At 41.6% G+C, this 25,577-nt stretch overlaps 2 protein-coding genes and 2 long non-coding RNA genes across 13 annotated transcripts in view; 1 reads left to right on the plus strand and 3 right to left on the minus strand.

The window, feature by feature from the left end:
* smurf1 (SMAD specific E3 ubiquitin protein ligase 1) overlaps positions 1 to 3,679 on the minus strand; it is a 35,978-nt gene extending 32,299 nt beyond the window's left edge. For 9 of the 10 annotated variants that reach the window (XR_007193701.1, XM_048245596.1, XM_048245594.1 and 6 more), the window contains exon 1: positions 3,432 to 3,679. Coding sequence is in view for 9 of the 10 variants with exons in the window: in XM_048245596.1 (XP_048101553.1) it covers positions 3,432 to 3,486 (55 nt within the window). In the remaining variant the exon portion in view is untranslated. The other variant, XM_048245595.1, reaches the window with a different exon arrangement.
* An 800-nt stretch (positions 3,680 to 4,479) lies between these two features.
* LOC125295852 lies at positions 4,480 to 7,247 on the minus strand. Its single transcript, XR_007193697.1, has 3 exons — positions 7,164 to 7,247; positions 5,086 to 5,163; positions 4,480 to 4,562 (listed from the first exon to the last, which is right to left on the minus strand). It is a non-coding gene; the product is annotated as an uncharacterized LOC125295852 (long non-coding RNA).
* LOC125295848 (myosin-16-like) lies at positions 7,047 to 19,984 on the plus strand. Its single transcript, XM_048245384.1, has 43 exons — positions 7,047 to 7,070; positions 7,185 to 7,464; positions 7,737 to 7,880; positions 8,014 to 8,170; positions 8,315 to 8,342; positions 8,438 to 8,537; positions 8,744 to 8,836; positions 8,922 to 8,985; positions 9,065 to 9,163; positions 9,418 to 9,521; positions 9,951 to 10,089; positions 10,193 to 10,461; positions 10,597 to 10,767; positions 10,867 to 11,043; positions 11,311 to 11,499; positions 11,778 to 11,865; positions 11,966 to 12,083; positions 12,204 to 12,324; positions 12,435 to 12,571; positions 12,692 to 12,773; positions 12,872 to 13,045; positions 13,225 to 13,452; positions 13,695 to 13,799; positions 13,992 to 14,078; positions 14,180 to 14,325; positions 14,452 to 14,542; positions 14,627 to 14,683; positions 14,776 to 14,862; positions 14,949 to 15,194; positions 15,303 to 15,420; positions 15,506 to 15,633; positions 15,747 to 15,943; positions 16,177 to 16,309; positions 16,592 to 16,808; positions 16,924 to 17,060; positions 17,228 to 17,331; positions 17,528 to 17,720; positions 17,969 to 18,172; positions 18,289 to 18,414; positions 18,542 to 18,712; positions 18,892 to 19,092; positions 19,258 to 19,478; positions 19,609 to 19,984. Exons 2-42 carry the CDS (start codon positions 7,255 to 7,257, stop codon positions 19,456 to 19,458), a joined length of 5,841 nt encoding a protein of 1,946 aa, XP_048101341.1. The 5' UTR covers positions 7,047 to 7,070; positions 7,185 to 7,254; the 3' UTR covers positions 19,459 to 19,478; positions 19,609 to 19,984.
* On the minus strand, positions 18,910 to 25,546 carry LOC125295851. Its single transcript, XR_007193696.1, has 3 exons — positions 25,489 to 25,546; positions 19,244 to 19,506; positions 18,910 to 18,997 (listed from the first exon to the last, which is right to left on the minus strand). It is a non-coding gene; the product is annotated as an uncharacterized LOC125295851 (long non-coding RNA).
* Positions 25,547 to 25,577: the final 31 nt, after the last annotated feature.

Below are 25,577 nucleotides of genomic sequence, written 5' to 3' on the forward strand. Positions count from 1 at the left end.
AAAAGGCTGGAGAAACATGAGGCGGTCCATCTGAAGAGTCTGTGCTACACAAACACACACACACACACACACACACACACACACACACACACACACAGTGTGTGAGCACCACAACCACTACTGGTGGTAAAATGGTCGATATGATGGGACGATTTCCCATTCATGGATGAAGCCTAGCCCTAAACTAAAAGCTTTTTCTCAATGGAGATCTCTGTTGAGTCTTTGAGTGCAGGACCAGGGATTAACCCACAAATGGACAACTGAATGGCCAACCAACTCATGATCAAAAAACGGCGTGTGGGTAGACGCCGACGCCCAGCAGTAAGCGCACCATTTAGCAGCATTTCCTCTCTCTGGGAATCCGACACATGACCTTGGCACAGCTAGAGCCACGCTCTACCTGCAGCAGCACCAGGGGAGTCGCCACTGGAGCAGCCAGTTGTTTATGAGTAAGCGGCTTTAGGGAGCTAGTAAGGATCCTGACTTCCTTTTCCATCGTGGGAAACATCTACCTTCACAGCCACCAGCAGTGCCAGCAGCATTATAAAAATATGCACAATGTTCCAAGGAATCTGGGTGATTCGTCCAGAATTCCAAAAGGAAAGGGAAATGTCTTATTTTTCGTAGTGCAACACTTATCCCCTGAAACACACAGACAAACACACACAAACAAACTTATTTTCAGCCTAGACATAGCATATTTGCCCTCCCTAGTTAGGCACTGTAAAAAAAAAACAGACTGTCGAGCAAAACAGGTCCTTTTTGTGTCTGAGATGGAGAGGGAGGAATTCAGAAAACACTATAATTCAATCTTTCTGGCATCTACCCCCTTTTCAGTGGAATGTGGCCTGAGAAAGCATTGTACTTATCCGTCCATACTGGCTTTCCATTAGTTATTTTCCAGGACTTGCGCTGATAAGGTCAAAACCACCACAATGCCCCAGGAGCCTTCACACACCCCACTGCCAGCCTGTCCAAAAAGGTGTTAAGTCAACCCCGCAAAGTGCTAACAAAGGAGGAGGCTGAGGGTGAGAATCTTGCGCTGACAAAAGGAAACATTGGTGTTGACAGTGGGCAATCAAGTGCTCTCACAAAGACAACTTATGAAAGGTGGGAAAGTAATGCATTGTGACCACTTCGCTCATTTATTGTTGTGCGTGTATATGTATTGCTAATTGGTGTGAGTGGCAAGCTAAATTGCACCCGTGTCAATCTGTTCCTCCAGCACAGCAAACATCTTGAAACCAAAAGGGGAAAAAAACATGGGCCAACAGAAAGTAGAGAGCATTGGCAACAATATTGGGATAAGGGTCACTGCATTTTATTTCCAGGAAATGGCAGGCAGTTAATTCAACCGTCCATGAGTTTACGAAACCACGGCTAAAATAAGACTTCCATTAATTTACACCGGGGACATGATCTGATGTTCCTGCACAGGAAAACACTGACTTCATAATCAAATGGTTCTTGAGGGATACTCTGAACCTGCAGAACTAGACATACTCTACAACATTACTAGAGACTTAAAAAACAGCTTCTGATTAACCTCCTTCCTATTGCTCCACATGCTAAATGATGGTTCCTTTGGCAGCAGGTTTTCCCTCTGGGCAAGGTTCTTGACTGATGAGGTAAAAGACTACAGAGACTAAACAGCCTGGCCTGCCCCTATCCAGTGGAATGGCCTCTAGCTCATTGTTTCAGGAGACAGACATTCCTCAGCCAATTAGAATTCCTTTCATGTGCTTCGGGGGTTGAACACAGCTGGAAGCGATGGCCTCGTCTGTCGGCCATGGATGGACATCTCTCGTGCACACACATACACTCACACCCAAACAAACATAAACACACACACACACACACTTGCAGTAAATAACTATAGGGGGTGGCTATAAGCACACACATTCACTCACCATGGGGCACTGGGACACGGACACACTCATTATGCATGCGGGCTTTGCAAAACCTCTGAGTGTTTAGCCTATGTGAGGACAAGGTGGCTTTGTATTATGTCATCTGTTAGCATGCTTCACACACAGAAATGCTGGCCCACTCGTCCATTTGAACAACAAAGCGCTGTCCTCATGTCATATGTGCCTTAGAGGAGAGGGAAAGCTAACTAACAAACAGTCTCTGGAGACAGGCTCAGTGCAATGTATGGCTTTTCTGCACATCCATACATACATACATTTTCTGCAAAGCCCTGGTAGTGGGTATTCATACAAACAAACTAGACAAGAGTTGCCATGGTGTGGCCTATCAGTGACCAACATGAATAATAAGACATTAAGTATGTGGCGTTCCTTTCTTATGTATAAGATTGGTCTATACACGGATCACAAAATCAGTCTTGTCTAGTCATGATACTGGGCCTGATTCGTGAATGAATACACAAAGCTCGCTTTAAAAGCCTGATCATACACAAAATGCATGGGCTCACACTTCCTCATTTAGAATGCAAAATAGCACTTTTAACTGATTACAGTGGACTGTGAAGACACGAGGAAAGCTTCCTGCATAAATATTTTCAGGTAGCGTGTCTGACCAGGACACTATCCCTTGATAGTGTTGTATGTCTTGGTATAATATTGTTGTTCAAACATCCACAGTTATAGAGACACAGAGTTTAAACATAATGGGCTGACTCCTGAAGTCTCTCTGGTCTACACCTTCACCGACACAGACTGGCTCCGAGTGCTAAGTTGTGAGTTGAATACCTGTCCCGATCCTGATTAACATGCATTATTGACCCCCCTACAATAAACCACCACAAGTGGCCGTTACAAGGCTAAACGTGGGAGCTTTCGAGGCTGTAGCATGCTTTGACATTGTAAAGCTTGTCTAGGTCAAGTTACCTAAAAAAAACATACACACTAACTAACGTTAACTGTCTAATGTTGGCTTATAATAACACGCTAAACTGGTCAGCTAACTGGCCAATCAAAATCCTGGTAATGAAATCCCTTGAGCTGGCAATGAGCTAACGTTAGTTCTTATTTACGGGATTCTGTAACGTAATGTAAATGCATCTTATTAGACGTCCGGCCGTATGAAATATGCAATATGCTACCGAACTGATACAGTCATTCAATGCCATAATTGTCAAATAACAACGTTAAAATGTTAATGATGTGCTCGCTAGGTACTTGCTACTTACTAGCCTGACAGCTCATTAGCTCTAGCATGGAAACCAAGGTAGCAACAGTAGCAACAAGCTAGCTAACGTAGCTATCTAGTGCTAGCCCGCTGGGTCGCTCGGCAGCTCCTTGTCCTGATCACCGTGTGCTAGGTTATCCTTTTCGGCAATTCCTTTGGCAAGACAACCATCGTATACTCGGGCAACGCAGACAAATAATATCAAAACACACATAACATTAGCATTTCAATAGATAGTGAATACAATATTCGATACATTTTAAAGGAGGGAGGCTTACCTGTCAGTCTGATTTTAATGCTGGACCCGTTCCTTCGAGTCCCAGGATTCGACATCACTCCGAGAAAAATCGAGCTAACTTTCTTTTTGGGTATACCCAATACACAAACTTATTTTAGGACACGAAAGTAACGAAACAGATGTAAAAAGGTATCACTCGTATTAGTCTTTTTCAGAGCTGTAACTGTATTATTTCCTTCTCGCAAAATTCTCCGTTGCGTCCAGATTTAACAACACAGGCTAACATTTTCGAGCTCAAAGGCGTTCTGACGTCACACACAGCATTACGTGCACGCACTTGTAAAGCGTCACCGTGCACGAGTCCTCACCTACAACAAGGCATAGCCAGGCGTAGTAATGGGCTACATTATAGATCTGAGAAACTAAATTCGACAATAAGCTAATATTGTTCTGAAATGTGTGTGATTCGTTGAGTTATTTTGTGTACTTGTTTAAGTAATCATAAAATATGTTTTTGCTATCGCATCACAGGCCTTAATTTAGCCTACCCAGAAGGCTTAGTAGCCTGTATAGACCTATACTGTTAAATGTTTAAATGATAATGTGACACTGTTCTGTATGAGCTCATTAGACTAAGACTGTGACAGGATTAGGTCTAATATTTATTAAGCGGCATAGGCCTACACACAGAGCGAACAGCTGATTAGCCAGGGAATTAATTTGAGACCATTAAGCACAAGAAACAGACCCCTGTCATGTTACAGAAAAGTCAAATAGATTGCATTCATAGGGATAGCCGGAGTCTACTGTAGGCCAACCTTATAACCTCCACTAGGCTAGGTATAGGTAGCCATAAGATAGTCCAAAACTAGGCTAGTAGGCCAAGTAATCACTTAGCCTACAACAAAGTTGTAAAACGCATGATAGACTATTTACACTGGAGTTAGGCCAGAGAATTAGCTTAAATAGGCAATTCATGTTAAAGTTATAGTCTAGCCTAATAGCCTAGACGGACACACACACACAAAGTAGGCTATCTCGCTAATATATCTTGAAACAATGTGTTTATTTATTTGACTGTTTAATATGTTTCCCATGAAGAGAGATCCGTAAGATCTGAGGTCACTGAAAACCGACTCCTTCTTTCTTGTGTAACTCAAGCCTGCCACCTCTAGGAAACAAAACAAAGTGCAATATTAAATAGGCTAATAGGGAAATGAGTCGACTCAAAATGTTAATTTTATTTCTTCACTCGAGTTTGAACTTGCCGCTACGAACATTATATTCTTACACAATATGCAATAGATCATGACATCAATTAAATACCAAGTATGCCTACTATGGCCTGATAAACTGCATATTTGGAAGGGCACTCTGAGAATGCAGACAAGCCTATCTTGCGATTTTAAAGTAAAAACAAAATCGATCTGCATCAAAATCTAATCAGAATCCAAATAGGAGTTTGTTCACACATACAAGGAATTTGGTTCTGGACATTGGTGTCACAGTAGGCTATAGCCTAAATAACCTACAATGCAGCCTACATACATATACAGGCAAAATAACAGACTAGATGCAGACACTTACAGAGGAGACCCAATAAGTGATATACACTTTGTAAAGACAATTTTTTTTACTATGTGTATGAAGTGCAAACAACAATAATATTCATTGTGAAGGGAATTGATACATACAGTAATGGGGTCTTCCTTCGTCCATTCTCCACCCTTACACCAAGTTTCATGAAAATGCACGCTAGTTTTTATGTGATCCTGCTGACAAACAAATACAAATAAACAAACAAACCAAACCAAACCCTCCACCCTGACGTAATGACATTGCCGGTTATACATCCATTTCTCAAAAAAAAAAAAAAAAAAAAAAAAAAAAAAAAACAGCCCTACTGTTTTAACTTCTCGAGAGGTCTAATCTTTGTCAGTTATGAATATTCTAATATAACGTCTATAATATAATGTTCTCTGTTGCAGTGGCACCAGGGTCTGTGTCCCTGATCTTCACTCAATACCTGGCAAGTGGTAGTGGTAATATTATCTGGTGTCGTCCCTCGGGCAATGGAGTTCTGACCTACACTCACATTAGTAGACAGATTTAGCCCTCACATATACTGCCACGGCTAAGTTAGGATGCTCAAAGGATGTGTGCAGTTGTCACAAATACCTCTTGTGCCTCTGGGGAGACTAAAGTGTGTTCACAGCTTGTTTTTATGATTGATCCCACCCTTAATGATGGGATCATATCTCCACACATTCCTTCAAGAGGCATATAGTTATGTTTTCACTATGTCCTGAGGATTAACAGAGTGGTAATGCAAACAAGAGTGGTATGTTTTCACTATGTCCTGAGGATTAACAGAGTGGTAATGCAAACAAGATATCAAAATTATTTTTACAAGGACAAAGATATGGCGCAAATGGCCTTTATCTTCTTGTATGACATGACAGCCTATAGAGAATGCAGTTGACAGTGTTAAGTGTTGAGCAACACTTTTTCAGTTTCTCAGCTTACAGTATGAATGAAAATAATGTTGCTGCTGTTCATGTATTTACAAATTCTGCCGGTTAAACTGTTGTAGGCTAGTGATTTAGATGAGTCAGTCATATGGCGTGGGCTTCCATGCCATTAATTTGGCTCCACAGACACATACTGTACATTTAGATACAGATGCAGCATGATAACTGGAATGGGCTAAAGATTCTTTGGACAACTGTCTCTGCTAATATACGTAGATATCAGACTGATTTGGGGATGGAACAAAGACACTAAAACACAAAGAACACACATTTACAACTTAAAGTGACTCAACAGACATTAAAAATATACAAAGACATTAAAATGGTGAAAACGCCAAACAGCACTAAAACTAAATCACACTCACTACATGCCACACTATAAAAGTATAGTTACACTTATGGGTTCACCAACAATAACGCTACTTTTCCTGGCTGCAGCTAGAAACTCTATGGAAAAGAAATCTATCTAATTTAGTCTGAAGATGTTGAGTGTGTGTTTGTTTAAAACTCATTAGCCCCTGTCATCAGCTATTACGTACTACTTGGTAATTTCCCCAGAGGAATTCACCAACAGCTGCTTATGTTAACAGTTTTCCTTCAGGAACTAGGCTAGTTAATAGAACTTTAAACTGGAATCATATATTTTGTGGTATAGGAAATCTTTATTTGAAGAACTATTTAAATAAGTATATTTTTAAAAATGTATGTAAAGGCCTAATTGCACTAAACTTCCCTTGCTACACCAAAGCATTAAGTCAATGAAGTAGCAGATCATGTCACTGAAATGAATGTATCAATGATATATCATTGTTTTAAAACCAAAATACATATATTTCAACCTGAACTTCTTTATTATGGTTTATTTTTGTATTATTTACTGAGGATTTACCAATACCTAAATATACAAACACGTTAGTGACACACAGCAACCAGTCTCCTGCTGGCTGCCAAAAAAGGTCATAGAGTGCTTGCAGAATTCCCTATTCTCCAAGCTATGAGAGGATCTTCCTCAGATAGGATAATTCCACCCTTTGGGCTTCTTTAATGGCTCCTGCCATATCTGGAGCCTCCCCGCAAATATATAAACGCCCGTCCAGTGCCCTAGCACCCTCATCATTGCTGCTGGTTTATCTGCTGCCTTATCCCTGGTAAATATCTTGTGGCCTAGTCACTATGTGTTGAGTGTGTACTTGAGGCTTAGCCATAATAACTTTAACCTTCTTTCAGCATTAGAGTTTTACCTCATGTCTTTTGTTTTACAGGTGTACAGCATTCCTGAGGGAACCTCTCTTGGTGCTTTTGGACTAGAGGTTGCGTTTGTCAAGCGTAACCATGCCAGGTGGATACAAAGGAGAGTGTGGGGATGAGGTGGACCCCATGCCATTCCTGGCTCCTACAGAGAAGGAGAAGCTGGATGCCGTTAACAAGCCCTACGACATCAAGAAGTCTTGCTGGGTGAAGGACGACAAAGACGCCTTCGTCGCCGGCGAGATCCAGTCCGATGAGGGAGACAAAGTCACCGTCAAGACTGTGAAAAACGCTGTATGTATACTTTATACACTATAATGTTTTTATAGACAGTTTATAAACTGTATACATTTTCAGTTAATGAAAATTACTTACTATATGGAATAAAATTGCATTTGCATTGTTCATCAAACATTTCTATGTTCACTTCACTGTGGGAATTCAAAGCCGACAAAATTAACATTAATATTCTACTTACAATATAATTAAGGTTATGGCCTAAACCCATGATGATATTAGAATAACAAAGAACATGTCTTTGTTCTTAATTTTTTTTTTTTCTTCAGACGGTCAGCATAAAGAAGGATGACCTCCAGCAGATGAATCCACCCAAGTTCTATCAGGCAAACGACATGGCCAATCTGACCTTTCTAAACGAGGCCAGCGTGCTGGAGAATTTGCGCTCCCGATATGTGAACATGAGAATCTATGTAAGTCAATTTAATATTCATTTTATATTAAATATTTTGTAAGCCACATCCATAAATATAACTCATATCCTTAAAAAGCCACCAGGTGATGAACAGGATATTTTTTCCGATTCTGAATTTCTCTCTTTGCCAGACATACTCGGGCTTGTTCTGTGTGACTGTGAACCCTTACAAGTGGCTCCCAATTTATGGAGCCAAGGTGGCCAACATGTATAAGGGGAAGAAACGCAACGAAGTTCCTCCTCATCTCTTCTCCATCTCTGATAATGCTTACCATGACATGTTGATGGGTAAGAAATGGATCATTGCATCACTGTATGTTTAAGATAAACATTGCAGGTTTTACATTGTGCATATCAAACACAGCTTCTTGCAAAGTTATTCGCCAACATACCTTTATGCCTGTGTCCTTTTCATATTTCATGTAAATTCAGAGCAAGAAAACCAGTCTATGCTGATCACGTAAGTATATGATCAATTACGGTCATGACACAATAGTGCCGAAGTAATGGTCCACAGACCATTTGCATTTTAATTATGTTTCAATCTATTCGTAGTGGAGAATCTGGTGCCGGCAAGACTGAAAACACCAAGAAGGTCATCCAGTACTTTGCAAATGTGGGGGCCACTGGGGCCAAGCCAGGAGCGGACTCTAAGGTAATCTTACATTTTAATTTACATTTTTTCCATTTAGCAGCAAAACCTTTAGCAGGAAACCTATACATACGTTTACAAAATTAAGATTATATATAAATTAAGATAAATTATATTATTCACAAATGTACAGTATGGTATATTTTATTTGCAAAAAACAATTTGATAAAAAAAATAGGATAAACTAATATTACCTAATTGTTTATCAGGGCTCCCTGGAGGATCAAATCATCCAGGCTAATCCAGTTCTTGAAGCTTTTGGGAATGCCAAAACCACCAGGAACAACAATTCCTCTCGATTTGTGAGACATCCTTTCTGTAGTTCAGCATTATAAAAGATCATAAGTGATAAGGTTTCATAACTTAAAACTGTAACTCTTCATTTAGGGTAAATTCATCCGAATCCACTTTGGACCAACAGCAAAGCTGGCTGGTGCTGACATTGAGAGTTGTGAGTTCAATGATTGTATTGATTCTGTTGAGTCTATTCACCGCCATGCCAATACTGAATATGTATTCATCTGCTTTAGATCTGCTGGAGAAGTCTCGTGTGATCTCCCAACAAGCTGCGGAACGTGGCTATCACATCTTCTACCAGCTTCTGTCAGGGAAGAAACCTGAACTGCTAGGTGAGTAATTATGGGCAATATCCCTTCACAGGGCTTGGGTAGTGTTCTGATATGTCACAATTTCATGAAACCTATATTATGATTCTCATAATAAAATGTCATATATAGTTTTACTATTTACCATTTTATTTACCACAGTTTTATAGTTTTACTTAAATTAACATATCACTACATTACACAAGTCTTTATTTCAAAGCATGTTAATTACACATTTTAAATGAGAAAAACTCATGTTTTTGCTTTTTTGTTTTAAGAGGCACTTCTGTTGGTGAAAGACCCAAAACAGTATGTGTGGGTCTGTCAAGGGGTCACTGTGGTAGACAACATGGATGACGGTGAAGAGCTTATGCTCACTGATGTAAGTCTCTCTCCAGCTTGCCTTAGTCAAGCTCTCTGAATGCATGGTGCTTGCACATTTAAGTATAAGTATAAGTATATATACTTTTTTTGATCCCGTGAGGGAAATTTGGTCTCTGCATTTAACCCAATCGGTGAATTAGTGAAACACAAACAGCACACAGTGTACACACAGTGAGGTGAAGCACACACTAATCCCGGCGCAGTGAGCTGCCTGCTATAACGGCGGCGCTCGGGGAGCAGTGAGGGGTTAGGTGCCTTGCTCAAGGGCACTTCAGCCGCGGCCCACTGGTCAGGGCTCAAACCGGCAACCCTCCGGTTACAAGTCCAGAGTGCTAACCAGTGGGCCACGGCTGCCCACAAACATGCCATTTTACATGAATGTTCAGTCAAAGAGATAAGTTTTCTTTTTCTCATTCTAATTCAAAAGGTTGCCTTTGATGTTCTCGGCTTTACTCTTGAGGAGAAAATGGGCATCTATAAGCTGACAGGTGCCATAATGCATTTCGGCAACATGAAATTCAAGCAGAAGCCGAGGGAGGAGCAGGCTGACGTTGATTCCACTGAGGGTGTGTGTTTACATCAGACAGCTGAAGCAGAAAATGACACTGTCGGTTTTTATCATCTGTGTCTTGTGTGACTGACTGTGTTCTATTCTCATCCAACACACAGTGGCTGACAAAGTTGCCCACCTCATGGGGATCCAATCTGGGGACCTCCAGAAGGGAATCACCAGGCCACGAGTCAAAGTTGGAAATGAGTTTGTGACCAAAGGTCAAAACCAGGACCAATGTGTCTACTCCATCGGGGCATTGGCTAAAGCCATCTACGACAGAATGTTCAAGTGGATGGTGCTCAGAATCAACAGGACCCTGGACACCAAAATGCAGCGCCAGTTTTTCATTGGTGTGTTGGACATTGCAGGATTTGAGATCTTTGAGGTAATTTCTATTGATCTTATGATTTATTCATTTACATGTAGTTTTATTTTCATGGTGACTCCTTTATGTCTCGGTTATGAACATGTTTATGTGTATTGGAATGCATAAATACCTTTCTATTGTGTTTTTTTACAGTACAACAGCTTTGAGCAGCTATGCATCAACTTCACCAACGAGAAACTGCAACAGTTTTTCAACCACCACATGTTCGTCCTGGAACAGGAAGAGTACAAGAAAGAGGGCATAGACTGGGTCTTCATTGATTTTGGCCTGGATCTGCAAGCTTGCATCGAGCTTTTAGAGAAGGTAAAGCCTACACCATCGCAGGGTTTCTGAAGGTCATTTTCTAGGTCACTGTAAAAGGAAAAGAAGTTTTGATGTTGTGTCATGGCTTTCTCATTACAGCCAATGGGAATCTTCTCCATTCTGGAGGAGCAGTGTGTATTCCCTAAAGCCACTGATGCCACGTTTAAGGCTGCCCTGTATGACAATCATCTGGGCAAATCAAGCAACTTCCTCAAGCCAAAAGGGGGGAAGAAGGGTCCTGAGGCTCATTTTGAGCTGGTGCATTACGCTGGCACTGTGAGTTTCTGTTTTTTTTTTTATCATATAACTGTAATTCTGCATTTGTCATAATTTTGCAAAAACAAAACACCTATTTTTTTAGATAATCTCAAACATTTTTTAATTTGCTAAACTTTAAAAGCTTTTGATCTAACACTACTTGACTGAGACGGAGTCAGCTAATGAAGCAAGGTCTCCATGGAGGAGACCCTATATTACAGAAGTGACATTACCCAATAACCCTTGAAGCTCATTTGAAAGTCAAGGCTGTTTGCTGCTTTTCAGGTGGGCTACAACATTGCAGGTTGGCTGGAGAAGAACAAGGACCCTCTGAATGAGACAGTGGTGGGCCTGTTCCAGAAGTCCTCCATGCCCCTGCTGGCCATTCTCTTCAAAGAAGAGGAGGTAGCAGCGGGAGTTAAAAAGCAACAGAAGAAGGGTTCCTCCTTCATGACTGTGTCCAATTTCTACAGAGTGAGCTTCAATGTGTTTTAAACAGTGGTATCTGTTTCCTGCATAGACACTGGGTCAGATCAAGCTACTGTATCCTCATTTGAACATTAGTTAAACACAACTTAACTATTATCCACAGCATGTTATGGTAGGCTAAATGAATGCACAGATGTTTAAGAGCTCATCTGCACCATGGTGAAGCCTTCCCAATGTTGCCATTGCCAGTGCAACAGTGTACGTGTGTACACAGTGTACAAAACTGTCATATTTCATCAGATAATTTCATGACTCCCAAACAGGAACAACTGAACAAGTTGATGACCACACTGAGAAGCACTGCTCCCCATTTTGTCCGCTGCATCGTTCCCAATGAGTTCAAACAATCTGGTAAGAGCATTAGTCTAATATATCCTCATGTGTGAAAAGTATTTATTCATTATTTGTAGTTGAGCCAGTTGGGTCATTTGTACGTATTTCATCTACCCAGGTGTGTGTGATAGCTTCCTGATCTTGCACCAGCTGGCCTGCAATGGTGTCCTTGAGGGAATTCGTATTTGCAGAAAAGGCTTCCCGAACAGGCTCCAGTATCCTGAGTTCAAACAGAGGTTTATAGTGCTCTTAAACTCTATACACTATGTGGATGGCACATTGCAATATCAAAGAGGCTATATTAAAGTGCTGCATTAGTCAGCAACAAAATAATCTCTTTATCTGACCTTTTTCAGATACTACATCCTGAACCCCAACGTAATCCCAAAGGGATTTGTTGACAACAAAAAAGCCTCAGAACTAATTCTATCCTCAACTGGTTTAGATAACATGGAGTACAGAATTGGACACACCAAGGTACACCCAGCAACTATACAGGCCACTGTTGAGAAATGTGAAAGGTTACAGTGCTGCTACACTTATATGAGGCCATCGTACATTATTGTGCATCGTCTAACGTGTTGCAGGTGTTCTTCCGTGCTGGAGTCCTTGCTAAACTTGAGGACATGCGTGATGAACGCCTGGCAAAGATCATCACCATGCTGCAGGGTCGTCTCAGAGGAACCCTCATGAGAATTGAATTCAAGAAGATGCTTGACAGAAGGTGTGTGAATAAAGAAAGCATGCAATGTTTCTAACTGAAATACACTCAACATTTAGCTGCCGAGTAGTCCTACTGTAGATGTGTCATTAAACTTTTCCCCCCTCTTTGGCTTGATTTCAGAATTGCGCTCATTGCAATTCAGCGGAATGTGAGAAAGTTCCTCCAGCTGCGATACTGGGGTTGGTGGAAACTCTATACAAAGGTACACCTAATTTGTTTGGCAATTATAAAACCAGAGCACCAGTCTGCAAGACAAACTGAGATGTCACTTCTTCATGACCTCCTCCTCTTCTCCTCTAGGTGAAGCCTTTGCTCCAGGTGGCTCGTCAGGAGGACGTTATGAAGGCCAAAGAGGAAGAGTTGCGAAGTGCTCTTGAGAAGACAGCAGAGATGTTGGAAAAGATCAAAGATCTTGAAGGGAAACTGGCCACTCTCTCCCAAGAGAAGAATGACCTGGCTATGGCACTGGCTGCTGTAAGCCAGCACTGATACATGACACACACACACAACTTACCAAAACTTTAACTTTTAACAGTATCAGAAACAGTATAATTTAATTTGCTCAGATGAGTTACTTTCTAGAAGGGTGATGTTTCAACTTTAAGTCAACTCATGATGAAAAATGATGTCCATTTTGATTTTTGAACATATAGGAGCAAGATAATACCAGTGATGCAGAGGAACGCTGTGGTCAGCTGATGAAGCAGAAGGTTTCCATGGAGGAGCAAATCCAGGATATGAAAGAAAGGCTGGAGGAGGAGGAGAGTACTGCCACCCAACTGAGTGCTCAGAAGCGCAAGGTGGAGACAGAGCTCGTTGACCTTAAACGAGATCTGGAGAGCCTGGAATCAACTTTGGCCAAGTCAGAGAAGGAGAGACAGGTGAGAGATGACAACTGTGAGTAAAAAAAAAAAAAACATAACTGTGTTTACTGGTGTTTTTCACTAGGGTGAAAAGACTAAGTCTACATTGATGCTGAAGGACAGATATCAAAAACGTTATGAAATCAAGCAAATTTTATTTGATTTATGAGTCTAAAATGTAGAAATTTTATCTTCAGAATTTCTTCCTCAGAATTATAGTGGCGATTCACTTATTCAGAAGTTGTTATTCACTGTTTTAGGCTCTGGACAATAAAGTGCGAGGACTAAGTGGGGATCTTAGTCAGAGGGAGGACGCCATTGCCAAGCTAAACAAGGAGAGGAAAGCCCTCGAGGAACTTCAGCAGGTAAAAGAGTAAAATAAAACACTTTTATATCTTCAAACAGATGCTGGCAAGAAAAACATGGATCAAATCATTAAGTGTGTTACAAAGTTATTAATGTTTTTTAAAACATCTGCCAGACCTTTTTGTGCTATTAATTTGCAAACTGAGAAGAGTTTTTATCCTTGATGAAATCCTATGATATAATTCTGACAGAAAACTCTGGATGACCTTCAAACTGAGGAGGATAGAGTCAACAGCCTGACTAAAACCAATAGCAAGCTCACCACCGAAGTGCATGAGGTAGGAAATCCTAGAAATTGCATTTTGCATGGGTGTTTAATAGTATAGACATAGATGGGTGGCAATGGAATCTCTGAAGCTAAAATGTTCTACCTGTTTAGCTGGAAGACAACTGGGAACAGGAGAAGAAAATCCGTGCAGAGGTAGAGAAAGCCCGACGCAAAGCAGAGGGTGATCTCAAAATGACCATTGAGAACCTCAATGAAATGGAGCGAGCTAAGATTGATCTTGAGGAGGTTATCAAAAAGTATGTGGACCATTTCCTGCATGTCCTTCTAGAGCTACTGTATATCAAAGCAGTAATTAATTACCAATGACCTAAATCAGACAACATGATAGGGCTCAGTAACTCAGTGTCTTCTTAACCTTTTAGGAGGGACTTTGAGATAAACAATATGAATGCTAAACTGGAGGATGAGCAGTCTCTAAGCACCACTTTACATCGGAAGCTCAAAGAGCACCAGGTAATAGAAAAAGAATCTGTAATATGAATATGAAAAGCTGCATTTAGTGTATTTATCCCAACTGACACATCATATTATTGACAGGCTCGTATTGAGGAGCTTGAAGAGGAGCTTGAGGCTGAGCGGGCCATAAGAGCCAAGGTAGATAAGTAGTCATTTCATTTCTTTTCTTTTCCTCAGCTTTATTTAAGTTTGTTATTCAGATACTAATTAGACTTTTTCTTGGTCTTCAGGTAGAGAAACAGCGAATCGATCTGTCTCGAGATCTGGAGGATCTTGGGGACAGACTGGAGGAAGCTGGAGGAGCAACGGTTGCTCAGGTACCTCACCAACACACTGACTTCAGCTATATCAAGCAATCTGACTTTGCCAAAACTATATGCTTGATGTTCTTATTGCCTCTTAGATTGAGCAAAACAGGAAGCGTGAGGCTGAGCTCCTGAAACTCAGAAGGGAACTGGAGGAGGCTTCACTGCAGTCTGAAGCCACTGCTTCAGCTCTCCGCAAGAAACACTCCGATTCGATGGCTGAGCTGGGAGAGCACGTAGAGAATCTACAGAGGGTCCGCATCAAGCTGGAGAAGGACAAGCAGGTCATGAAGGCAGAGATTGATGATCTCAACGCCACAATTGAGTCTGTCCAGAAAGCTAAGGTAAGGGTACTACCCTGATAAAACAGAATTTTTCTGAAGGGTACAGTAAGTACAGCTGAAAGTCTTCAAGCTAAGCTTTGAACTGATTTTTTTCCATATGCATTGCAGATGAACTCTGATGGCCATGTCCGTAAATTGGAAGACAACCTCGCTGAAGCTAATGCAAGGCTAGCAAACATGGAGAAAAACCAGGCAGAGCTGAATGCCTTCAAGATCCGTTTGTCAGGTAAAACCTGACACTGACATTTTCAAAATACAAAACATTCCTTGTTCTGATTTCTTAACTCAGTATCATCTGCTTCATTCTGCAGCGGAGAACAGTGATCTGAGTCGTGATCTAGATGAGTCACAAAGTAAGCTCAGCCAGATCACACGTCTGAGGTCAACACTGATCAATCAGGTTGATGAGCTCAAGAGGCAACTGGATGAAGAGTCAAAGGTAAAAACAATAAAGCCTTTTCTCTAGGTCAGACCAGGTACAAGAAATTAATCTTGGCTTACCTACTGCTTTCTATGTCACTCTGATCGCATGTCACTCTATGTCACCCCCAGGCTCGAAGTGCAGCTGTTGTGGGATTGGCCAATGCTCGCCATGACTTGGACCTGCTCAAAGAGCAGCTAGAGGAAGAGCAGGAGGGCAAATCCGAGATGCAGCGTCTCATTTCTAAGCTCAATGCTGATGTCACCACTTGGAGGACTAAGTATGAAACTGATGCCATTCACAAAACGGAGGAGCTAGAGGAAACAAAGTGAGTTCAATAGCGTCAAATATGTGCATAAGGAAACACACAAATATTACATACTTTTATTTATTGGACTCTTTAAACGTGGTCAGCATTGCAGTAAGCACGCCGTTTCAACATTTGATTGATTGAAAGTAGTGGTAGTGGCAGAAACTTCCTGTCTTACAAGTTGTTCGATAGCCAGTATTTCCACAAGTAACTGCTACCTACGATTTATGGCCGATCGTTCCTTCACACAGACGCAAGCTGGCCATCCGTCTGCAGGAGGCTGAGGAGTCTGCGGAAGGAGCCCAGGCCCGGGCTGCCAGTCTGGAGAAGGTCAAGCAGAGGCTGCAGGGAGAGGTGGAGGATCTCACTATCGACCTCGAGAAGGTACAGCTTACATTTTAAACAGTCAGGGTCAGAAAATAAAATCTTCCCAAATCCACATTCAAAGCCATCTTGAGGTGATCGGTGATATGAGGTAGAATGAATTATAACATTAGATGGAAAATAAATAAGATTTATTACATGGGACATAAATAATGCATGCTGTTCATCTCTCGGCTTTGGAGGACCAAACTCTGATAGCCATCTTCTATCAATGCTTCATTAATTGCACTGCTCCCTTGAAACCACTACTAAGATCTTATTGTCTCTCCTGGTCCCATGCAGTCCAATGCAGCTGCAGCTGCACTTGACAAGAAGCAGCGCACCTTTGACAAGATGATTGCCGAGTGGAGCCAGAAGTGTGAGGAGCTTCAGCTGGAGCTGGACACGTCACAGAAGGAGTGCCGCTCCTACATGACTGAGGTGTACAAGCTCAAGACTGCCTACGAGGAGTCCCTCGATCATCTGGAGACTGTGAAGAAGGACAACAAGACCCTCACAGGTGACCCTCACAGGACATTTTCACATGCTATAGGAACATGACAACATACAAATGGTGATTAAGTGGAGGTTTGTTATTTTGTCTGTTCTGTAACAAATTCTAAATTGATGCACAGAGGAGATCAAAGATCTCGTGGACCAGCTTGGTGAAGGTGGGAAGAGTGTCCATGAGCTGCAGAAGGCCAGAAAGAAACTTGAGGTTGAGAAGGACGAACTGCAGATGGCTCTGGAGGAGGCTGAAACCGCTCTGGAAGTAAGTGGCGGCTGCCAGTCAGGCTTGAAAAGACCTCATGTTACATTTTTACTAGTTGGAAAAATACACATTTCCAGACCGATTTTCATAAATCAAAAGTTATTGCTCTTGGCATGTCATTCAATGAGGTAGACGGCTCGTGCGAACTTGCTGTTTTTTGCCCCAAGGTTGAAGAGGGGAAGTTGGTCCGTGTCCAGCTGGAACTGGCTCAGGTCAAAGCAGATATTGATCGCCGAATCCATGAGAAGGAGGAAGAGTTTGAAATTACAAGGTTAAAATGATAATACACTTATACATATTTGGTCAACCCCAGATACACACACAGACACAGACACAGACACACACACACACTGTTCTTCAAATCTGCACAAACTTGTACAAACAGTTTCCATATAATGCTCAACAGGTTTTCAGAAAAAGTCTGCTGGATATTTTTACACTTAATTTGCATTGAATTTGTTTCTCAGGAAGAACCACCAGCGTACGGTGGAATCCCTTCAAGCCAGCCTTGAGGCAGAGGCCAAAGGTCGTGCCGAGGCTCTGAGGATGAAAAAGAAAATGGAGACCGATCTCAATGAGATGGAGATCCAACTGGACCATGCCAATAAGAACAACAGCGAGCTGGTCAAAACCCTCAAGAAACTGCAGCAGCAGATCAAAGTGGGCCTAAAAAAACTCAACACAAATCCAACTAATCTTACACTTTTGTAGACTAACGTATGTCTCAAAACAATTAGCACACAAACGATGTGAGGCAAACAATGAACCCTCTGGTGACAAATCTATCACCTTGCTCTTGCTGGTACCATTCTGACTGAGCTTTACACACATAATGACAGATATGTGATTTTAGACACTGAATAAATCCCTGTCTGATGCGCCTTGTGGTCCCTCTCTGCCCCTGACAGGAGATGCAGATGCAGATGGATGAGGATGCCCGTCACCATGAGGAGCTGCGGGAGCAGTACACGCTGCAGGAGCGCCGCCTCAGCCTGCTCCATACCGAGATGGAGGAGATCCGCAGCGGACTGGAGGCCTCCGAGCGTTCCCGCAAAAACATGGAGCAGGAGTTGATCGAGGTCACTGAGCGTCACAATGAGCTCCATGTCCAGGTGAAAAAAGAGAGGGCAGCTGGAGTTTGTTCAATACCCAGCTGATAACTAAAGACTAGTTGTCTGTTAAAGAAGTTGAACTGCACAATCAACAAAGCATATTTTTTTCCAATCAGAACCAAAGTCTGATCGTCATAAAGCGCAAAATGGAATCTGACATGACTCGAATCATGAATGAAAACGAGGAACTGATCAGCGAATTCCGTGCAGCTGATGAGAGAGCCAAGAAAGCAATCACTGATGTGAGTACTTGCCCATTTTAATCCCACTATTACTTCTGACAGTATTATTATACTTAACAATATTATTGTTAAAATTAAACAATATAATCATTAACTAATTAAACCTGTAATACCTAATGTCTTATAGGCCTCACGTATGGCAGAGGAACTCCGCCAAGAGCATGACCATGCCGCACATTTGGAAAAAATCAAGAAGAACAATGAGATCACCATCAAAGAACTGCTACTTAAGGTTGAGGAGGCAGAGCAGATTGCCTTGAAGGCTGGAAAAAGGACTATCCAAAAACTGGAGATCAGGGTCTGCATTATATTCACTTCTTTTTGCTTCTGTTATTTTATTTTCTCACATTCTGTTTCCTTCACTCACATACAAGCCTTCTTTCACTCCCACACAAACACAAAAACACAAATTTACATATACAAAAAATGGCCAGCAACACAAACCTCTGACAATGAGGTACTCTTGTGTGTTCCTAGATCCGAGAGGTGGAGACAGAGCTGGATGGCGAGCAGAAACGGCATGTTGAGACAGTGAAGGTCCTGCGTAAGAATGAGCGTCGTCTGAAGGAGCTGGTCTTCCAGACTGAGGAGGACCACAAGACCAATGAGCGCATGCAGGAGCTTGTGGAGAAACTCCAGAACAAGCTCAAGTGTTACAAGAGGCAGATAGAGGAGGCTGTGAGTGTACAACCTCATTTATATAATAGCAGCAAATGTAATTTCAACAAATGAAAACACTGATAATGGGTTTACCAGTTACCTTAGATAAAAAGAAAAATCCAACTGAATCAAATCAGTGAAAATAGGATTAACATTATGTTGTACTTACCTGTGCTTTATTAGGAGGAGCAAGCCAATTCCAGTCTGTCCAAATACAGGAAGACTGTGCATGAGCTTGATGATGCAGAGGAGAGGGCTGGCAATGCAGAGATGGCCCTGAACAAGCTGCGCACCAGGAATCGTGCTTCAGTAGGAAAGGGCTTCACCTCTGTGGAGATCGTTCAGGTCACCAAATCCTCCTCTAAAGGCTCTTCTGAAGAGTAGACCCTCTAGCCAAACAGCTGGTGAGTACTTTCCTCTCAGTTCAGCTCTCTGTCATATAAGTTCATAATTAGAGGCTGGATTGGCACAGACAGCAATCAAGAAATGTAATTGTGATATACATTTTCATTCATTGTCATTCTTCTCTTCTAGGGTGACATACCCTCCGAGCCACTCATTTCCTATTTGGAGTTGACTGAAACAAGCTCAAGAATGTTTGGCCCTTAATGGAACCAAATGTCTTAAACTTCACTAAATAGTCTTAAAATGTGAGTGGGGATATGGTATTGTCATTTTTGTGCAAAGCATGTTATGCAAGCTTCTTTTACTTTGTATGTTGTTTTTGTGATTTGTGAGTGCTTCTGTTTTTGTTTGAACAAGCTCTGTTAAAGTCATTTCAAATTTGGGGAATGATGGAAGGAAAGCTGCACTCTCGTGTCAAGGATGGAGAGTACACCACTGTATGTCACCCAGATGTTATAAGCCTACACTTAGATCCAATAGTCTTAATAAAGCTTGAGCAATTCAATTGTGTGTTCATTCATTCATATTCTTCAAAATAAGCAGTAGTAGCCTGATGTAGGCCCTAGCTCAATTCTTGTGGGGGGTTGAATTCGGGCTGGCTTCCAGGCTAGGCTTAGCCTATTTCCACTGAAATTAAAAAAAGGTGTCTACTGTCTGTTACTTTCAGCATTGACATATGCTGTAGGCTATTAGCCAGAAACTGGAGTAGACAATGGTGGAATAGTGTAAGAATTTAGACAGGTTATATTTCTATTCTAAACAAATCTGCAATATGTTAATTAGCCTAAGCCTTCTGTCATGAAGACAATACAAACCAAGGTTCCTGGCAAATAAAAAATAGGCCTACAAGATTTTATAAACAATCTACATGCTATTAAAGGAGAATTCCGGTGTGATATTGACCTAAAGTGTGTTGAAACATGATACCGAGTGTGAACGTATGTCTCATAGCCCATCTCGGCTTGTCCCCTGCACTCCAAAATCTGGCGCTAGTTAGCCGATGCTACCAACAGCTTTTTCAATGGTGGTGCTTCGGCATCGGGCTAGCCATGCAAATAAATCACTGTTTTACACCATTTACGAGGCTCAGTGTATCTCCACACTTCATTGGTAGACTTCCGAGGGCCCTGACATTTAAAACGAGACATTGAGAACTTTGAAAAAGCACTGGTAGTTTACTTACAAGACGATTTATACAGACAGTCTCTTCACAAAGTTTAGCGTTTGCAGCCATCTTGAATTTAGTCACGATAAGTCGAGCGAAGAGTAAGAATGAACAGGTATGATAAGGGATCAGATTCCAAAAATAATTCTGTGGAAATGCATGGATTCCAGTTGCTGCTACTGGAAGAAACTGGAATCCATGCATTTCCACAGAATTATTTCAGAAAGGCTAGGCAATCAAGGACATGGGTAGATGGAGGAGAAATCAAAAAATAATAAATAAAAAGTTCTATGGAGATGTGCAAAAGTTGGATAAAGTCAGATATGTGTGTGTATGTGTGTGTGTGTGTTTTGACGTGTGATGAAATAAGAAAATAAATAAAAGGTCTATAGCATAGGGTGAGGGATGTAAAAGTGCTAAAAGTCTTGTAGGTGTGTGTGTGTGTGTGGGGGGGGTCATGAGTGCTGAAGAGTGAATGTGTGCAAAGTCAGTATAGTGTGAGTTCAGAGTTCGGATGGCCTGGGGATAAAAACTTCTCCTGAGTCTCTCAGTTCTGGCTTTGTGACTACATAGGCGTCTTCTTGATTTCAGCGGTAGGAATAATCCATTATTAGGATGAGAAGAGTCCTTCAGAATCTTTTGGGCTCTTAGGAGTACTCTTCTGGAATAGATATCTTGTAGAGCAGGGAGTTGAGTTCTTATAGTATGTTCAGTTGAGCGCACTACTCTCTGCAGAGTACTACAATCTCTAACTGTGGAGTTCCCATACCAGGTGATGATGCTACCAGTTCGAACACTCTCAACCACTGAAGTGTAGAAGGCCTTCATGATGGATGTAGAAACTTTGAATTTCCTTAGCTGACGAAGGAAGTAGAGTCATTGTCTGGACTTCTTCAGAACATATTGAGTGTTAACAGTCAATAAGCGCTTTCAGACATACGTGTAAGACCGGAGGTTCTGCCGATGTTAAACGGTGGGGCCGTATATCTGAACGACATAACCGGTCATGTGGAAGTCCGAATTCATCCGGTGTTTATACTACTCCCCCCCTAGTATTTCCTCCGGACATTATGTAAATGTGCTGTGTCTGAACGAGGAGTAGAACATGCGGTTAAAATTCACACCTAGTGAGAGGGCGTGTTGGTGACGTTTCTTTTGTGCGTCCATGTGGTTAGATCTGACTTAAATGCCAGTGTTATGATGGAGTGGCATAGTGCTGTCCAGAAAATCTCCGACCTGGAAAGATGCAGACATCACGGAGCTACTGTCCATGAGGGCATACAACATTTTGATAGAACACCTGAAGGGAACGTTAGAGACAGGTTAGCCTACAACTGCATGACAAGGACAAACAAATTCAGAACACTGAATCATCATAAGCGGAAGGCGCTGAAAAGGCAGTAGCCTACAGCGACGTCGTTGACGACAATAACAGGAGTATTTAATAAATTGTTAGCCAGCACGGTTTTCTGTTCATTGATAGCCTTCATGACCTGCTGAGCTCGCTGATATTTGCTGAGCATATATGCCTAGAGAAAATTAAAACGAAGAAAACCCAACTTTGTTCCAAGCTCCTTACGTAAATGTGACACATGGGGAGAGGATGCTTTTGGAAAAAATAAAAAACGAACAACTTCACTGTTATTAATGTTAGTATTTTGTTTGTTGCTTAAAAACGTTGTATGATCTTGAAGTCTTGAGTTAGCCTACTGAATTGGCTGGTAGCCTACCATAAAGTTTGTGCATGCTCTCTCTCTCCAACGCAAACCAGATTTGGGGTTCTATAGCTAATTCTGGTACATAACGTTGAAAACAGATAAATGTGTTTATTTGAAGCACACATACAAATACTGAAGGCTAGGTCAATTTCAAGTGCACACTTACGTGACTAGCCTACTTCAAGTATTAGCCTATGCACAATAGATTTCTCTTCTTTAGCCTAGATAATGCATAGGCTACATTTTGTAAACAAAAAGCAACTGTGACAGGCAGCGGCCGCATATATTCTGAGTCATTTCTCGCATCTTGTGAACTCTACAAGCCCCCACCCCTCACTCGACAACCACACGGAGATTCTGTAATGTGCATGTATGTCGTTCACACATACGTCCGTATAAGGTCAGTATTAGGTCCGCAGGTTAGCATCATATCTGAATCATCCGAAGGGTAGGACCTCCGTTTGACAAACCTCCGCATATACTCCGGAGGTTATATCTGAAAGCGCTTCATGTTAGGTCTTCAGTAATGTGGACACCAAGGTATTTAAAACTTGTGACTCTCTCTACAGGTTGCCCGCTGATCATTAGTGGGGTGTAACTGTAGTTCTGCTGCTGCCTTCTGTAATCCACTACCATTTCCTTGGTTTTATTGATATTCAGTGTCAAGCTGTTAGATTGGGAGGGATGAGCAGATAATGTTTTTCACAAGCTTCTCAAAACACTTCATCACTGTAGACGTCAGGGCTACTGGGCGGTAGTCATTCAGACATGATGGACTTTTGTTTTTCGGTACTGGAACAATAACAGACTGCTTGAGGCAAGTAGGAACTGTCTCTTGAGCCAATGATGTGTTAAAGATATAAGTGAACACAGGAGCTAACTGAGCAGCGCAGGATTTCAAAACCCTGTTAGAAATTCCATCCGGTCCAGCAGCTTTTCTACAATTAACCCTCCTAAAGGCATTGCTCACATCGACCTCAGAGACACAGAAAGGTGCATCCTCATTTGCTTCACATGCTGCAGCTAGTGCAAGATAGTCTGTGTTTTTCATGTCAAAGCGAGCATAAAAAGCATTAAGTTCATCAGGGAGGGCTTTTCTCACATTCATCATAGGAGGGACTTTCTTTCAAAGCCAGTGATGGTTCGGAGTCCTTTCCACACTCGTGCTGGATCACCCTCCAAGAAATCAGCTTCAACTCTGTCCCTATAGCGCCGCTTAGCATCTTTAATAGCTCTACGTAAACTATAAGATGCTGCTTTGTAATCAGTCATATCCCCTGAAATAAAGTCAAAGTCAAAGTCAAAGTCAGCTTTATTGTCAATTTCTTCACATGTTCCAGACATACAAAGAGATCGAAATTACGTTTCTCACTATCCCACGGTGAAGACAAGACATATTTGACCAATTTTAAGTCCACAGACAAACATAACATTCAAGTAAACAAAAAAGTAAGTAAATAAGTAAATAAGAGGGCACATATAATAATAATGAAAAAATAAGAGCAGCAAAATTTTGTTGAAATTGTGCATAGACAGTCAATAAAATACTAGTGCAAATACTGTAAAATACTATAAAATACTGTTTGACCTAAGTAATAAAGAAAGTGGCATAGTGGTGCAAGTTATGTAAGAGCAGCAGAAGTGTTGTGTTTTCAGGACAACAACACCAAGTTGTAAAGTGTACAAGTGTGCAAGTGTTCAAGTGTGCAGGTGGAGTAGTGCAGGCGGCCATTGTGGGTCCAATGTCCAGGATGTTATGTAGCTGAGGGTGGATGGGGGAGAGGAGGGAGAGAGTTCAGCATCCTTACAGCTTGGTGTATGAAGCTGTTAGTGAGTAATAAGCCCAGCATTATAAGTCATGGTGCGTGTCTTTAATGCCGTTCTCACTTCTCTATCCACCCATGGCTTCTGGTTAGGGAAGCTTCGGATCTTTACAGTTGGGATGATGGAATCAGTTAGCATATTGATGTAACTCAATGATACTTCCATAAACTCATTGATGTCAGCAGAGTTCGTCTTGAACATCTCCCAGTCAGCGTTGCTAAGGGCGTCCTGTAGCCTGGCTTCCGATTAGTTAGCTAGCTCGGTTCACATGACTAATTAAATTATTCATATCATGTCCTAAAGAATGATTCATTGGTATCATACATGATTATAGACAATAATACTGTGAACACAATTATGTTTATCTGTTCTTATTGCTTATTAAGAGAGAAAGTTTATTTAGTGACGTAAGGTGACACTCCCACTTATGCAGACCGGAACTGTCCCGTTTTGCTCCCATAGTAACGAATTACGTTGCTCTATCTTGCTAGTAATCAAGGATCTTTGGTATCATGTTTCAACACACTTTAGGTCAATATCACACCGGAATTCTCCTTTAACCCTTAAAGGAGTACCGTCACACCGGTGTGACGGGAATGTAGGGAAATTAACATTCTAAAGAATATCTGGGTTCATTGAATTCAACATAGAATTTTAGAACCTTCAATTGTTGCGGAACTTAGAATGTTCAAAAACCTACACCTTTAAGGGTTAATTAGTGGTTTGCACGGACGTCACGTTCTGGCCGGTAACCATGGTAACCCAGCACGTGCGGCCATATTGGCGATACTCAGTGAATGAAGTACAATGGAGTATTATGCACTTTGGATATCTTACGTGATTGTAGCCGTGTCTAAACAACAGAAAAGCTCATCAAAATGCGTCTAAGATGCAAAGGCATATAGGACAGGACTTGTACCACAAGAAAATGCGCGATATTTCGTGAAATTACGGTTTATTGGCAGCGCAGATCCATATGAGTTGGGTGAGGGAGACGAAGTACCAAGTTCAACCACAAGCGCCCCCCTTCCTCTGATAACTTCTGACATTATTCTCCTTTCTCCCTGGTTTTTTAATAACTTTTGGAAGTCGATACCTACACCAGATGTTTTTTCTCAGTCAGACCTATTGGTACAACCTAAAACACGGCAATAATTAACCATTTTCCTTGACGATGTTTGGGATTTACTTCAGTGCCTAATGCTTTCTAATGAGGCGAGTATCTCCAATATGGCGACGTCCAGATCTGATGACACGCTGTGCAAAACCCTAATAGATTGGGAATCAGTGCAACATACCCACCTGATAAATTGGGACTAGGCATGGGCACAGGCCATCGCTAGGCCTAGTGTTTTCGTCTTTTCCGGGCAGAATAGGCTGAATGAGGCTGC

This window comes from Alosa alosa, chromosome 6 (assembly GCF_017589495.1).
Source record: "Alosa alosa isolate M-15738 ecotype Scorff River chromosome 6, AALO_Geno_1.1, whole genome shotgun sequence".
Lineage (NCBI taxonomy): Eukaryota > Metazoa > Chordata > Actinopteri > Clupeiformes > Clupeidae > Alosa > Alosa alosa.

What these genes read in the sequence shown, in the direction of transcription:
- LOC125295848 (XM_048245384.1), top strand. Translation starts at nt 7,255, where the DNA reads ATGCCAGGTGGATACAAAGGAGAGTGTGGGGATGAGGTGGACCCCATG. An exon ending in GAGGAGCTAGAGGAAACAAA is followed by an intron (nt 15,944 to 16,176) that starts GTGAGTTCAATA and finishes TCCTTCACACAG; the next exon opens with ACGCAAGCTGGCCATCCGTC. An exon ending in AGGCTGAAACCGCTCTGGAA is followed by an intron (nt 17,061 to 17,227) that starts GTAAGTGGCGGC and finishes TTTTGCCCCAAG; the next exon opens with GTTGAAGAGGGGAAGTTGGT.